We start from the raw sequence: 16,352 nt of genomic DNA, 5'->3' as shown, positions 1-16,352 counted from the left end.
AAAACTTCACTAAATATATGAATAGTTACAACCAGAGTAGATGCTGTGTCCCGGCCCCCCCAATATAAAAACTATGTACTTTAAACAACACTTTTAAAAATCAGAAGAAAACAAGGATCTGAAAATCTTACAATCTGAAAACCAAAATAAATAAAAAAGTATAATAAAATCATTTTCAGTTACTTGTGATCTCACAATTATTTTATCCAAAACTACAGTTTATGTTCTCAATTAATGTCATTACTCAAAATGGTCACATATACTTTAAAGCTACAGTCATTGCTGCTGCTGCTGCTGCTGCTAAGTCGCTTCAGTCGTGTCTGACTCTTTGCGACCCCATAGATGGCAGCCCACCAGGCTCTGCCGTCCCTGGGATTCTCCAGGCAAGAACTCTGGAGTGGGTTGCCATTTCCTTCTCCAACGGTCATTGATATAAGTACAATTATTTACTTAACTAATTCAGGAAAACTAGTTTTAATTCTAATCTTATTTAGTTAACCTTTCCTAAGTAGAAAGTAATCCCTAGGTGTGTTTCAATATCCCAAGTAGCTGAAAAGTATTAAACTAAAAAAAAAAAATCTATCAACCTGAAAAATGAACTGAACTACTTCACTGCTGAAAACTGAAAAGACTGCTAACAAAGATGTTCATGTTACATGAGTATCAAAATTATTAGAAAAATGTACAATCAAAAATTAATAACCCCTAATGTCTAGTCAAGGCTATGGTTTTTCCAGTGGTCATGTATGGATGTGAGAGTTGGACTATAAAGAAAGCTGAGTGGCGAAGAATTGATGCTTTCGAACTGTGGTGCTGGAGAAGACACTTGAGAGTCCCTTGGACTGCAAGGAGATCAGTCCTGGGTGTTCACTGGAAAGACTGTTGTTGAAACTGAAACTCCAATACTTTGGCCACCTGATGCGAAGAGCTGACTCATTGGAAAAGACCCTGTTGCTGGGAAAGATTTAGGGCAGGAGGAAAAGGGGACAACAGAGGATGAGATGGTTGGATGGCATCACCGACTCAATGGACATGGGTTTGGATGGACTCCGGGAGTTGGTGATGGACAGGGAGGCCCGGCATGCTGCGTTTCATGGGGTTGCAAAGAGTCAGACATGACTGAGCGACTGAACTGAACTGAATTATACACTGAGAATAACACAGTAGACCTTTCTGCTTCAGAGATGGTAATATTTAAAACTGTGCCTTGGCTTCAAAATTTTCAATAATCTCTTTCTTCGCAACATCTCACTGTGAACACCCAATGCTCCTTTCTTCCACTGTTAAGCAATTATTTCCTATTTCTTCGGGCATTCTCACAGATCTGTGCTTCCAAATGTTTTATGGTCCACACCAAGGCACTAAGCAGCATCCACAGTCAAAAAGAGCCAAATAATTCCTTTATTTCTTTGTTTAAACTTCAGACCAAATCAATTAACTGATGTCATGTTGCAATCAATTGTCAAATAACTCTCATCTATAAAGTCACTCTAGCTTTAAATTTCTGTGATTTTAAATACTATGCATGTGCTAGTTTAAGTCTCATTAGTAATCCACTAAATGATAAGAAAAGTAAGTTCAACCCCGAGTCTACAGTTTAGTTTTTGTATGACTACACTCAGACCTTTGTAATATGTATATATTCAAATATTATAGACAGTGTGGAAACACTTAAAAGGATTAAGTTACTTCACACAAAACAATCGGACCTTTTATATGAGAATTCCCCTCATAGAAAACTTTCATGAAAGAAAACCAAACATATATATATATATATATATATATATAACTAGAAATTCATTTATAATTATAATTAAGTTAGTAGAAGGATTTTATTGGCATCTTGTTAAAATTTAGCCTAAAATAAGTTACCAATAATAATACAATTACACAAGCTAATAATTACTTAGCAGCAACTATGTGTCAAACATTGCTCGAGACACATTACAGATATGAGCTCATTTAATCTTCCAATAATCCAATGAGATGGATAACATTATTTTTCCAATTTACAAAGAGAAAACTAGGGTGGGTGAGATTAAAGGGCTTGCCCAGGTCACTCAGTCACGAAATGGCAGAGTCAGGATTTGAACACAGGTAGCCTGGATGCAGAGACTATGCTTTTTACAATGTTACTCTCTTTAGAAAGAACTTAGATACATGCACAAATTTATAGATACAATAAAACATTCTGCAAAGGACACTTAAAAGTGTATCAAGGTTTAATATAAATGCATTAAAATAGAAACATATACTATAGCTCCTACATCAAAAAGTTACCCCCCACAAGAAGTTAATGGATACATGGCTAGCTTATTTTTATTACAGTTAAAACAAGAGTTTTCACAATTTTAAATTATATACAGAATTAACACAGACCCACTATTTCTTTAAGCCACTAAGAGATATATCAAAAGATACAATGGTTATAAAATTTAAGATAAATGCTAGTGTTTAAAATTTCAGTCAAAATAAGATTAAACATTTAAAGTCTGCTGCTGCTGCTAAGTCGCTTCAGTTGTGTCCGACTCTGTGCAACCCCATAGACGGCAGCCCACCAGACTCTGCCATCCCTGGGATTCTCCAGGCAAGAACACTGGAGTGGGTTGCCATTTCCTTCTCCAATGCATGAAAGTGAAAAGTGAAAGTGAAGTCACTCAGTTGTGTCTGACTCTGCGACCCCATGGACTGCAGCCTACCAGGCTCCTCTATCCATGGGATTTTCCAGGCAAGAGTACCAGAGTGAGTTGCCATTGCCTTCTCCTATTTTAAAGACTACTACTATAGATTAAATTTAAAGAAATTTAAATTTCTATATATTTCTATATTTTATATTGGTAAAATTTTGTATTAGTAAAATGTCTTAAAATTTTAAGAAATACTTAAATGAAAATCATTATTTCTAGAAGTAAAACCCCTAAACAGTTTGAAAATATTTGTTTACTACCTACCTCTCCATGATTGAAAAAGAAGCACAACACTGTAACCAAGCCTCCTAAACGGCTGCCGCTGGAAAAGAATATAAGAAAATGTAACTCCAGTAACAGAAACCAGGTCGATCCTAATAAAACCCTGAAATAACATAGCATCTGCTAGTACTACAAAAAGTTTTAGCCACACTAGAACTCTATTATTTACAAAACAACTTATTTCCTCTGATGTAACATTAGTTTAAAAAAAAAAGTTTTGTTTTTTTTAAAAAAATCATTCTCCATGCTCAAAATGTACAGAAAATCAGAAACTGACAAGGAATAAAAAATTCTTATTCGTCATGTTATTGTGTACCATGCAACCTGATCTTTCTTTTTTCATTTTTTAAACTTCTTTAGTACCAACTATTTTTCTTTGTATATAATATATATTCAGGAGAGAGGATGGATGCTAGTACAGAAAAGTCCTTTATGGTCAGAAAGCTGGAAATCACCATACTGCCTCCTGCTCTTAGAAATTCACAAAGTGTGTTAGCACGTTAAAGATTTAACTAATTTAGTACTTCCCAAATCCCATCGCCAAGCTATCTTTATACCTGCTTGTGAAACACTCGTTTACAGATTAAGTTTTATCATTTATTTTCAAAAAATTGGGAAACACAACACAAACATCAAAATAAGAGAATCTGGCTTATACCTCTAGCTAAGAAACCACAATGGTATAGTTTGACAGTCCTAACAGTTAAAGCTTCACTTGCTCAGATAAGGGTGAAATACGTCCCCATTCTACTCTGACCCTGACCAAAAGCATCTGGGCAAAGGAAAGGAAGGCTCTTTTCAGGTTTGTTTCACCATTTCTTTCATCTCTACTCTTGAGGTCTTTGAGTTCTCTTTAGCTCATGCTGCTTTCCTGTAATTTTATCCAGATATCCTTCCTTCCTTCTATCCACCCAGAAATATGTGTATATCACAGAAAAGCAACAAAGAATCAGACACAGGTATTCCAGGCCATTATGTTTATTCTTCAGGGTGTATGAAAGAGGAAACACAGGGGAGATACATGAGATGGCAGGAATAATTCATGTACGGAGAACATACACCCTCCCCAACATCCCCAGAAGCAAACAGGAAGGGCTGGGACAGTCAGCCTTGGCTCAAGAGGGAAGTGGAGTCTGCATGTTTAGTGGCAAGGAGTTTACAGAGTTGCTATTTTCCCCATAGAGTTAGGGCACAGAGCCACTTGCTGCTCAAGAGAACAGGCAGCAGTGCTAAAGGTTGAGGAAAGTGGAGGAGGAGGTGTCTGAAATACCACTTGCACTTAGGAGAGAGGTAAGGAGGGAAAACAGAAGGGCTCTAGAGCCCTCTTTAAGGGATCAATAGAAGTTCAAGATCACAGATTGTCACAGAGACACTAACAATAAGGCTGTGTGGTCTTTCTCCACTGGTTATTAACTTGGACCGGCACAAATGAAATATAAAGGGGCAAAAAAAGCATGCTGGCCAGACAGCAGTGAAGTGATGGATTACAGAAATAAGAAAGGCAGATAAAGGAGCTGGAAAGGGTACAGGACTTGGGGTTCTCTCAAGAGGCATAGCATGGCTATTTCAAAAGACCAGCAAACAGGCAAACTCTAGGCTCACTTAAGTGATGAGACTTTAGGAAGCTTAAGAATGTATTATGGGACTTCCCTGATGGTCCAGGGGTTAAGAATCTGCCTGCCAATTCAGGGGACACGGGTTTGATCCCTAATCTAGGAAGATTATGCATGCCGCAGGCAATTGAGCCCGTGCCCTGCAACTACTGAAACCTGCACACCCTAGAGCCCGGGCTTTGCCACTAGACAGCAGCCCTGCTCGCTGCAACTAGAGAAAGCCTGCATGCGGCAATGAAGCACCACTGAAATTAAAATTTTTTAAGAAAAAGAATGAGTTATGGATTTAAATAATTAAATGTTTAAATATTAGATATTAAAGAGACAAATATATTTTAACAATTTGAACATATTCTAACAAGACAAAAAGCCATAGATCTATATATTTTTAAAAAATGGTTTCCTGCCAGCAACCCTCCTCCAATCCTATTCACCAAAGATAATCAATAACATTTGTTGTGTGTCCATCCTTCCAAATTCTCTCTATAACCACACAAACACATATTTTAATGTTATTACTGTTAACATCCCTCCAAAATGTTCCTTTCCTAATCAATCTGTTATTCCTAATCCATACATTTAACCCAAAGCATTCTTTTCAACAGACGTCATATACTGCACAGTACAAACACTGCAACTTGTTCCACCCTTTCCCTGTTATCGGTCATACAGATGTTTTTCAGTTCCTTGTTTTAATTTTTTAAATGATAAAATAACATCTTTGCACATGTAAAAGATAGTGTTTTCACTTCTATCACATAGACCTGTGAGACTGTCAAGTCAAAGAATGTGGACTTTCCAGAAAACCCACTCCAGTCCACACCCTCACCAGTGTACGAAGGGTTGATTTCACTATAACACAGAAGCCAGTGTGCCCAGACCCTTTTACATTTTGCCCATAGAAGGGTGGAGATTTTTTCTCACTGTTATTTTGATTTGTTCTTCCTGCCTATTTGTACAAAAGCATTATGTCAGTGGGTTGTTTCATTTTGCTTTCTTCATTTACTCTTCTGTGAACTGTTCTGTTCACATTCTTATCTGTTTTTCTACTGGATTCTCTGTTTCCCTATTTAAAGATTAGGGATATAAATTTTTTACTGTTATATATGTGACAAAATCTTTTGCTATAACTTATGATTTATTCTACAATAAAAAATTTAACTTTATGTAGCTAATTTTATAGTAAAATGTCAATATTTTTTCTTTTTTCCTTCTGCATTTCCTGGCTTGTCTGTGAAGGTCTTCCCCATCTCAAAATTATACAGTGTTCTCCTATAGTAAGATTATAGTACAGCATCTTTTGATTACAGACAGCTTTGCTTGACCAGGCAGAGAGGCAGATTTTCTGGTATATTGAGGCTCTGCATAGCCAAGAGCAGAGAAAAAACTGCTTATCGACAAGGAATGTTCTATGTTCCAATCATTAGGAAATGACATGACTTGCAATAAATCCAAAACAGTGTTCCCAGCGTTTAACTTCCTACCCTCTGATATTTAAAGACTATCACATAGGTCATTTTATTTTGCTAAACAGAAAAGATGTAGCAACCAGAATATTTAAAATCATTTTTTTTCCATTACAGTTGATAAGTTGATATTTCAACATTCCCTAGTGGTTAAAAAAAGTTTCTTCTGCAATATTACCACCAACTGTCAGAAAATATGAAAGCTCCTATTGTGCAAATTTTAAAGCATTCTAAGCTTGGTAAACATTTGCCACAGTTATTCATACATCCCAATTAACCTTGGACCTTAATTTCCCTAGATATAAAATAAGGGGATAAGAATATAAAAAATCTTAAAAATACTATCAACTCTAATGTTTAATCTTCTTGTAATTTTCTTCTTTCCCAAATCTTTCTGTAAAGTGGATTTAAACCAGTCATCACATTTTGGTAGGCTCTGTTAATCATTGTGGTTTTTACCTCTATATACCAAAGAATTATGAAACATGCAAAGTTCAAAATAAAGAAACAAAAGTAATCATTGTTGTTGTTTAGTCACTAAGTGGTGTCCAACTCTTTTCTGACCCTATGGACTGCAGCCTGCCAGGCTCCTCTGTCCATGGGATTTCCCAGGCCAGACTACTGGAGTGGGTTCCAGTTTCCTTCTCCAGGGGATCTTCCCGACCCAGGGATCAAATCTGTATCTCTTGCATTGCAGGCATTTTCTTTACCGTTGAGCCACCAGGGAAGCCTGATATTAAATTACCCTGTGTAAATGCTTAGGAAAGAGAATATGAAAGAGTAATTTAGAAACAAATCAATCAAGAGGATTTCAAGTCTTGAATTTGAGATGTAAGCCTCAGCACCTGCTAGACCACCAGACCTGACTGAGAGCAGAGCATCCTCCCTCGAACTTTTTAATTGTTTAGTCCCTATGTTGTGTCATGACTCTTTGCAACCCCACGGACTGTAGCCTGCCAGGCTCCTCTGTCCATGGAATTCTCCAGGCAAGAATACAGGAGTGGGTTGCCATTTCCTCCTCCAGGGGATCTTCCTGATCCAGGGATGGAACCTGCAACTACTATTTGGCAGGCGGATTCTTTACCACTGAGCCATCAGAGAAGCCTTCTCTTAGGGGCAGGGATATTTTGAACATTAAGAAAAGAAAAAGTAAAAGGTGAGAAAGAGAATGAGAATCAGGAGGGCTGAGAAAAGTTCTAAGCTTGGTCCTGCCAGTCTCTTATAAGCAAATAATCAATGCCTTTAATTTAACTCTCTGTCTGCTAGGACCAAGGAAAAGAGTTTTATTTACAAGATTGTGAACTTCTTGATACATCACTGCAACTGTTGTAGTGCCAAATATTGAGCCTCTCCTAAGGCAGAGATTCAAAAGGTATCTTTAGAATAAGTGAAAACATAAAAAGTCTTCAATCAGAACACTGCTGGCATTCATTTTGGGGAACCTTGTGGTTAAATATACATTTCCTGTCATTGGTACTGGGACCTCCACTCCATGATGCACAATTTCCTCTCCATCAGCTCAGCCTCTACCCAGATGCTTCCTTCCCCTCCTGCCTTGAAACCTCACTCTGCTGGGAGAGTCACTCTGTCAGGCTCCTACATGGTTCTAGGCCCAGAGGTGAGGCCAGCAGCCTCCTCTATTGTCATCTTCATTAAACCCTGCTCATCAGAGCTCATTTCTCTCACATGCTCTCCTCAGAGCGGTCATCTCCCAACACTCTAGCTCATTCCCATTATTCACAGCTTTCTCCTACCTCAAAGGCACACCGAGTTTCTTAACCCTCTGCTGAGCACCACTGGAGAAAATTATACCAATGTGCAAACCTGTGCTGTCCTAAAATTACAAAACAAAATTTTAAAAACCTGTCAATCACAAATCCTCATGAACTATGCCTCCCAAATACCTTGGAGACCGTCCGCTTCTTTCCATCCCACCCCCACTAAACTAGCTCAGGCCACCTCCCCCTTCCCCATGGACGGCTGCAACACCTTCCCACACAGCTTCATTAGGCTGTGCATCCATGCTCACGCCTCCTACAATATATTCTCTACATTATGCCATCGTTACAAATAAATGAATACAACCACACTAACTATCCACTCAATACTTCACTGGCATTCCACTGTTCTCCGGAGGAAATGCAAACACCTAAACATGTCTAGGATGCTGTGTGGGATCTGGTTGTGTATGTACCCCCAGATCCCTTTCACTATTCTTCCTTCTACCCCAAAACCTGTGCTCCAGTTGCACTGTACTGCTACAGTCCCTCAAATGGAATCACAATGACTGCAGTGAGCAAAACAGCCTGGTGGGGAACAGGACTGACAGCAGAGGAAGAGAGTCTAGGCAGAGAGAGGCCTACAGGAGAAAACCACGGTATCCCAGGAAGAGCGGTGCTGGGAGGTCCCAGAGATAGAGAGAGAATGCCAGACTGTGCCAGGGAGACAGAATGCTGGGGGGCAAAGAAAGAAGTACAAGGATGCCAGAGATATTCTGAAGAAAGAAACCAACGGGGTTTTGTGACCACTTGGACGTCAGAGGTAGCAAAAGGGGATAGTCATGGATATCTTCTCAGGCTCAGACTTGGACAACAAACAGTGTGGTTAGTGTCGTTTGCTGAGATAATGACACAAGAGGAGGCAGATTTTGTACAAAAGACACCAATATTTTCAACTAATAACTTTCATCAATTTATGCATGCTGAAGAGAAATACTTATCTTTTAAATATTCATATACAACTGTTATACCAAATGATTCAAGACGTGCTAACCCACCAAGCTAATAGAACATTCAAAACAAAAACAAAAAAACAAGGAGCTGGAAAAGTTTGAGCTAATACAATTCACAGCCTATTTAAGACACGTTTTTAACCAAAAATCCAGCCTGTGTAAACAGTAAATGCTGATTAATGAACAAAAAATGTCAAGTAAAATAATGAAAAGAAATTAGCATAAAGGATAAGAAATTCAACTTCTCCTTAAAACAGGTGAAGGGCTAGGGAAAAGTAAAATCTTGATATAAAATCTTAGTTCTGCCACAAAGACGAAAAAGAAAAAAAAAAACCCACTGCATCACTTCATAGGTGACTTGGGTTGGATCATGAGAAGGACATGTACGAAAATTGGTTATATTAATTATAACTATTCACTTCAGGACACAAAGTGAAAGTTGCTCAGTCATGTCCAACTCTTTGTGACGCCATGGACTATACAGTCCATGTAATTCTCCAGGTCAGAATACTGGAGTGGGTAGCCGTTTCCTTCTCTGGGGGATCTTCCCAACCCAGGGATTGATTCCGGGTCTCCCACATTGCAGGCAAATTGTTTACCAGCTGAGCTACCAGGGAAGAAAGGAGGGCATTAAGCAAAATTAAAAGGGAGGTCTGACATACAGACTAATCTTCCAAGTCCTCAAGGTGTCTGGAACCTATTTAGAAATAAAGTAGTCAAAAACAAACAAACAAAAAAAAAATTCTAGTATCAAGGAAGCCACTGTGAATCTCCAATGGCCAAAGAAGATAACAGAAGAACAGAAAACCAGAAGAGCATTTTCTTTGCACTGTGTGACTGGTTGGTTCCTCATGTAAAAGAAAAGGCATTTTCTGATGAGTAGCTATGGTCTACCAAAGAATGGCCAGGCTTTTCTCACAATGCAAACTGAAGGAGGATCTGCAGGTAACAGACAATGCAAAAAACAAAACTTCAAGCTCAAAACTCTTTAGAAGAGCTGGAAATTTCATAGAAACTACACTAAAACATAACAGGTAAAATAAGGGAGGGGGAAAAAAAACCCAGAAAATTATATTTCAATCCAAGAGTCCCCTATCCAAACCATAGGATTTTGAGGAAAAGAGAGACAATGGAGAAGAGAAAGTCATCAAAGAAGTAATATAGAAAGTTTCCCCCAGAAGAATGCACATGTCCAGAGGAACAAAGCCGTTAGAGTATCTGATATAAAGAATGAAACAAAATCTACTACATCATGACCTTTACTTAAGATATGGAAAAAAGAATCCAAAAGCTGCCAGAGAGAAAAAATGAACCAGGTACAAAAGGAACTGATGGCAGAACAGCACCTAACTTTTGAAAAGCTATAGTGAATCTCAGAAGACAGTGGAATAAAGTCTAAAGAAAACTAAAGTACTGAATTAGCCAAAAAGTTTATTCAGGTTTTTTAGGAAAAATCCAAATGAACTTTTCTAAAACCAGTCAAACTATTGACCAGTATAGTGTGGAGCCAAAAGACACAGGGTTCCAGGAGAGAGGCCCCAAGGTTTACGAGTGGGAGAACGGAAATGGTGAATTTTACATATTTGGCAACATATAAATTGTTTTACAGTTTACTTGCGGACTGTGAAGAAAGCTGAGCACCAAAGAATTGATGCTTCTGAACTGCAGTGTTGGAGAAGACTCTTGAGAGTCCCTTGGGCTGCAAGGAGATACAACCAGTCCATTCTAAAGGAGATCAGTCCTGGGTGTTTGGATGCTAAGCTGAAACTCCAGTACTTTGGCCACTTCATGCGAAGAGTTGACTCATTGGAAAAGACTCTGATGCTGGGAGGGATTGGGGGCAGGAGGAGAAGGGGACGACAGAGGATGAGATGGCTGGATGGCATCACCGACTCAATGGACGTTGAGTTTGAGTGAACTCTGGCAGTTGGTAATGGACAGGGAGGCGTGGAGTGCTGCAGTTTATGGGGTCGCAGAGTCGGACACGACTGAGCGACTGAACTGAACTGTGGTTAATGGACACGACTGAGCGACTGAACTGAACTGTGGTTAATAATTAATCAGTATACAAAAAGTGAAGGAAAACAAAATAATAGATGACTCTTAACTACAAGAAAATAATTGTTTCCATGTAAAAAACTATTTACCCTACCAGACTCAGGGCTTCCCAGGAGGGACAGCAGTAAAGAATTTGCCTGCCAATGTAAGAGACACAAGAGATGCAGGTTTGATCCTTGGGTTGGGAAGATCCCCTGGAGGAGGAAATGGCATCCCACTGCAGTATTCTTACCTGGAAAATTCCATGGACAGAAGATCTTGGCAGGCTGCATTCCACAGGGTCATAAAGAGCCAGACACGACTTAGTGGGCCAAGCACGGAGCACAGCACTTGACTAAGCAGTGTGCAATGTTTATACGGTCATAACAACATAAATATGGACTACTGTCTGAAAGTGCTTTCTCGGGACAAAGAAATGGATGGGAGATGGGGACAGACAGGGCAAGGGACTGGTGCTTCATTTCATCACAAAAGCCAACACAGAAAATAACAACAATTAACTTTAAAATCACACTAAAAAGTCTCATACCCAGCTGTAGAATAGAATAAAAAAATAGCTCAATAAACTTATTTGGGAACTTGCTGATTTTCACTGGACAAAGAACTATAAGTAAAACAATCATAAAAATTTCCCAGGTAACAGGAAAACAGACATTCTTATTCATTACCAAAGGAAATAAAATACTATATTGTACTGCTTTTTTAAGCGAGGATAGTGGGTACTATAGAAGATAATCACAGAGATGCATGAAACATAAAATAAGGGGTTTCATATAGCTGTTTCTTATAAAGCCCTAAAAGAAAAGTTCAGTAAAAGTATTTTCCATGGAGAACAACAAACAAAAGCCCAGGGAGACAGCAGGGTCTGGAGAGGTAACAGGCAGCTTAGGCAGACTCAGAGTCAACTTTACTCACTGCTCACTGTTTTCTACAGAAGATCTGCTCAGATGATGCTTAATCTAAAATAGAAAGCCAAATGCTGAAGGAGCTCCAAAACCAAGAAGAGGTATTTTCTGGGCACCCTGGAGAACAATGAATGGAAAAGGGCTCAAAGATTCTATAACATGATCTAAAAATCATACTCAAAATCAGGTGCTGTAATGATTCTATTTCTTGTCTTATGAATTGTGGGGAAAGGATTTTTATCCATCCTTCAGCTACAGTTTCTATACGTCTTTACTACAGAAACTCTAAAGATGGTGGCAGCCATAATCAAAATCAGTGAGAGACTAAAGAAAAAATTAAGCACAAAAGTGCTGGGCACAGCACTTCTCTGTGAAGACCTTGAATGGCTTCATGTCATTATTTTACCATCCTTAGACTAAAAGCAGACAAAAGAATGGCTTGGCCTGGATGCCAGATAATCTCCATAGAAGGGGCTGGTGGTACAGGCGGATGAGACCACATTCTCACCACTGGCGCGACCAGATTGCAGTAGAGGAAGGAACAGGAATTTTAAAGCTTGGACTGGGGGTGACAAGGACACTCAAGCAGTAGTCCAATCAAAAAAATCTTGTTTCCATTCTGTTCTCTGAGAGGAAAATGAAGAGATGTTCCTTGGCAGAAGGGAAGGAATCAAGAAACAGACAGACTGAAGGACAGTGACGAATAAAGAATAACTACTTCGTACAAGGAGGGATGAACTCTATAAAACCAACAGGGGGATGAGCCCTAAAACAGAAACACATCTTCTAAGGGACATCCCTCTTCCAGGGCTAATTCTGTCCTATATTAGTTTTCCACTAATAGAAATACTCAAGGTTTGTTTTGAATTCCTCCAAATTTCAAAGGAAGGCAAAATGATCAAAGGCAACAAACTTGTGAAACAGATGTACTTCTGGAGCACACACACACCCCCAGACAGACACCTGTATCAGAGAAGTAATAGAGACAGAAGACAAGTCCAGTAGGAGTGAAAAGGAGAGTGAGATGATATGGAGAGGCTAGGCCTCCTTGGGTAAAAGGCCTTTCAAATTCCCAGTTTCAGTTTTTACGAGGCCCAAATAGTTGGGTTTCCTGTTCCCTAATTCCACAAGACCTCTGTATCCCAGGACCACATTCCTCTTTTATTTGAACTAGTCAGAGTATCTCTGGTGAGCTATTTAGAAAAAAGAAAAAAGAAATCCTGTTTGGAAACTCTCTTATTATTTGTATACATCTTTTATATAAATAAAATTTATAATAAATTTTATTTAATATGTATTTTTTTCCAGAGAGCTGGCTGTTAAACATTTACCAGCACACCATAACTTCAGGGTGAATAAACAGTTATATATACCATCCAATCTATTCTTACTTAACAATCTCAATTTCCAGAATAATACTAAAATCAAACAACAAAGAAGAAAAGGATTAATATTACTTGCATGACATCTGCCCTTCAGGTCCAACAAGAAAAGCTTTTGGTATTTATCAATAAGAGAATTCCATCTCTCAGGAATGAATGAATTTCCCCAAGAAGCAATGAGGACTTTCCTAACTGCCTGCTAACTAGTCTCACATGTTCCAACCTCCCTGCAGAACAGAGACATGCAGGGTCTTGAGAAACTGGCCCCCAGAAACTTAGTCTGCAGCTGAGAAATATTAGATTATCTTATGAAATACATAACTGTAACTATGACTTAACAACACAGCTTGTAGAAAATAATTAACAATAGGTATTTTGAAGAAATACTAAAATACTGAGAATTCCAGACAAAAAGGTATATTATGAATAGGTCGTGTTTGCAAAAATACCTTACTTCATCTCCTCAAGTCAGAGCTTGGCAGCCCAGCCCCATTTCACCGCTTGTCTATGCTTTCTGTTTTCCCTTCCACTTCCATTTCTGCTGAAATGAACTGGCTTACTTGACTTCAGAAAACTTATATATGTATTATTTTAAAACAAATATACTTTTGGATTTAAAAACACCATACTCAATTTACCTATACATTTCTAATCTGCTTGAGGGGGGGTTCATGTTTGGGAACGCATGTAAGAATTAAAGATTTTAAAATTTAAAAAATAAAAAACTAAAAAAAAAAAAAAGAAATTTCAACTTTCATTTCTCAATAGAAACATAGTTTTTATAAAAAAGATTCTAAATTCAATTAAGATATCCTCCTCTTTATTCTTAACCCACATGATAAGAAGTCTGCAGCTTTATCCCCCTTTATAAAATCAGAAGGGTGGCAAACCTAACAATCAAGGAAGAAAACATTAAGAACAACCTAGTAATTTGAGACTTCTAAAAATATTCATGTCAAGAACATTTAAAAATGCAATGAAAAAAAATGATAGAAAAAGTGATAGAAGACTTGATTCACCGTAATATAAACCAAGGTCCCTGCTAGAGTATAATTTACACACCTGGGCCCCCAGGGTGCAGTATAACTGTCAAGAGAACAGAAGTGACTCCACAATGCTCATTTGGGGATGGGTGAGGCTAGGAAGATTCTAGATTTTAGGATGTGTTTGGACAGGACTAAAGAGATTATGCAGGGAAATGAAAACGTGTGACACTAGTGTGGTCTCTTTACCCAAGCACAGCTCCATAGGGCAGGCCACCAGGCACAAGAGGCAGACAACACCAAGGGGGCCAGCGGGGCTCAGAGCAGTGAAATGGGTGCAGCTGAAACAGGACGCAGCACTCAAAGCTGGGGGAAGAACCAGAGACAGCTATTTGGAAAGACCCAAATCCTCTTAAGGTAAAGTCACTCCCTCCTGCTACCCTAAGCAGTAAGTGGTCTATAGATTTTTTTTTTTTTAAGCCTAAAACTACAGTAAGAAATAAGACTTTACACCACAACTCAGCACACATACATGTATATACATATATACAATAAGCAACAAACAGAAGTTTCTCTAAATAACATCTATTTTATAAACTATGGAGAAGGCAATGGCACCCCACTGCAGTACTCTTGCCTGGAAAATCCAATGGACAGAGGAGCCTGGTAGGCTGCAGTCCATGGGGTCGCTAAGAGTCAGGCACGACTGTGCGACTTCACTTCACTTTATAAACTATGGTATGTGTTATTATTTATATTTGTATTCTTTTTTCACGTAAGTAGGAATTGCTGGTCCCAACTCACTAAACTGATCTTAAAATCCCCTATGAGGTAACGCCCTCTCATTTGACGAAGTGGTCACTGGTTGACTTTGGGGTGAGGTGGGTGTCAAAGGTCACATGAGTTCATAGCTCAGCTTTGAATCTTGTCCCTCTATTGGTCACATTTCTACTTCCTTCACTTGCTTGGAAGAGGTTTCCAACCAGTCTAGCATTAAGGTCATTCATCAACAACCCCAACTCTTTGCTCCAATCTGATCTTCCACAATCCCTCCTCAGTCATTTGTATCCCAGGGAAACTGATCTGCTTTCTACCCCCTCCCTATCCCAAAATGTCCACCTATGCCTCTCCCCAGGGTTCTTTTCGACTCCACCTATCCACAGTGCTCTGATCCTCCAAGACAGAGCTAGATCGACTGCTCCACACAGAACAAATTTCTCCTGCCTCCAGAACTGAAAGCACTTTATCCTTGCTGTCTATCTTCTACTGACACACGCCCACCACTGCTGCCATCTCCAACCTCACCCCACCCCCATGCTCTCAGAACCCAAACATGCAGTCTCAGAAAGGGACGACTTAGTATGCACTTCAGGTCCAGACTGAACAAATGAACATGGAGGGAGAATACTGCTCTCTGCAGACTAAAAAATTTCTGGCCAGGGCCCAAAGCACCAAGAATCCCTCAACCAAACCCAGAGCCTCATATTCTCTGCAGCAGATATTATGTCTTCAGCCTTTGAAATAATTGTCATAGTAAGCATTATAAGAAAATGATATTGCATGCTTACTTTTAATGTTTAGAAATTCTTCTTTCAATTAAAAAAACAGCATAACTATAAGTTAGCAATTTAGTAAGAATGTCATGTTCCATGTTTTAACTTCTCTTTAAGTCTGATTTCCCAAATGTAATAAAGACAGCTGGGTACTACTCAGCAAAATGAATAGATCCCCACCCCCCCCAAACTCATCTAACTTTGGCTCCTCATGAGACAAAGCACCCTGGCTTTGCTTTCCTTCAAAAGTCAGCTTCCTCTCCTGCTTACCAGATACTTCTGTTAAGTTAGTTCTGTGTATCTTGTTTCAAAAAGAAAATTTTTCACATCTTTTAATCATGAATTTTCATTTCAGTCTCCCCTAATTACATAATTCAAAGAACTTATTTAGAGCAAAGTCAGAAATATTAGCATCAAAGTATCTTAAATCTTTATGCAAATATATTTTAAGTTGATCTTCTAACAGCTTCCTCATTTGACAAATATTTATCAAGCAACTGGTATATACTCAGACACTAAGCTAGGATGCAAGAGATCTTTGAGGTATTAAACTGAAAATGCCACACTTCCAAAGCAAAGAAAACAACAGGATAATAGCAGATTCGCATGCATTAACCCAAATTGAAAATTACATACATATGCTATACTTCTGGACCTCAAAGAATCAGGAAGAAGTCAAAAAAGAAAATTCT

General features: G+C 38.7%; 1 protein-coding gene across 2 annotated transcripts in view; it reads right to left on the bottom strand.

Moving 5' to 3' along the window:
• The window catches only part of DPY19L1 (dpy-19 like C-mannosyltransferase 1), a 95,822-nt gene that overhangs the window by 51,544 nt on the left and 27,926 nt on the right, over positions 1-16,352 (bottom strand). For both annotated transcript variants that reach the window (XM_069586701.1, XM_069586702.1), the window contains exon 7: positions 2,952-3,009. In XM_069586701.1, the coding sequence (XP_069442802.1) occupies positions 2,952-3,009 (58 nt within the window). The remainder of the gene's footprint in view (positions 1-2,951; positions 3,010-16,352) is intronic.

Source organism: Ovis canadensis, chromosome 4, assembly GCF_042477335.2.
Source record: "Ovis canadensis isolate MfBH-ARS-UI-01 breed Bighorn chromosome 4, ARS-UI_OviCan_v2, whole genome shotgun sequence".
Taxonomy (NCBI): Eukaryota; Metazoa; Chordata; class Mammalia; order Artiodactyla; family Bovidae; genus Ovis; species Ovis canadensis.
This window is presented reverse-complemented; position numbering and strand designations above follow the sequence as displayed.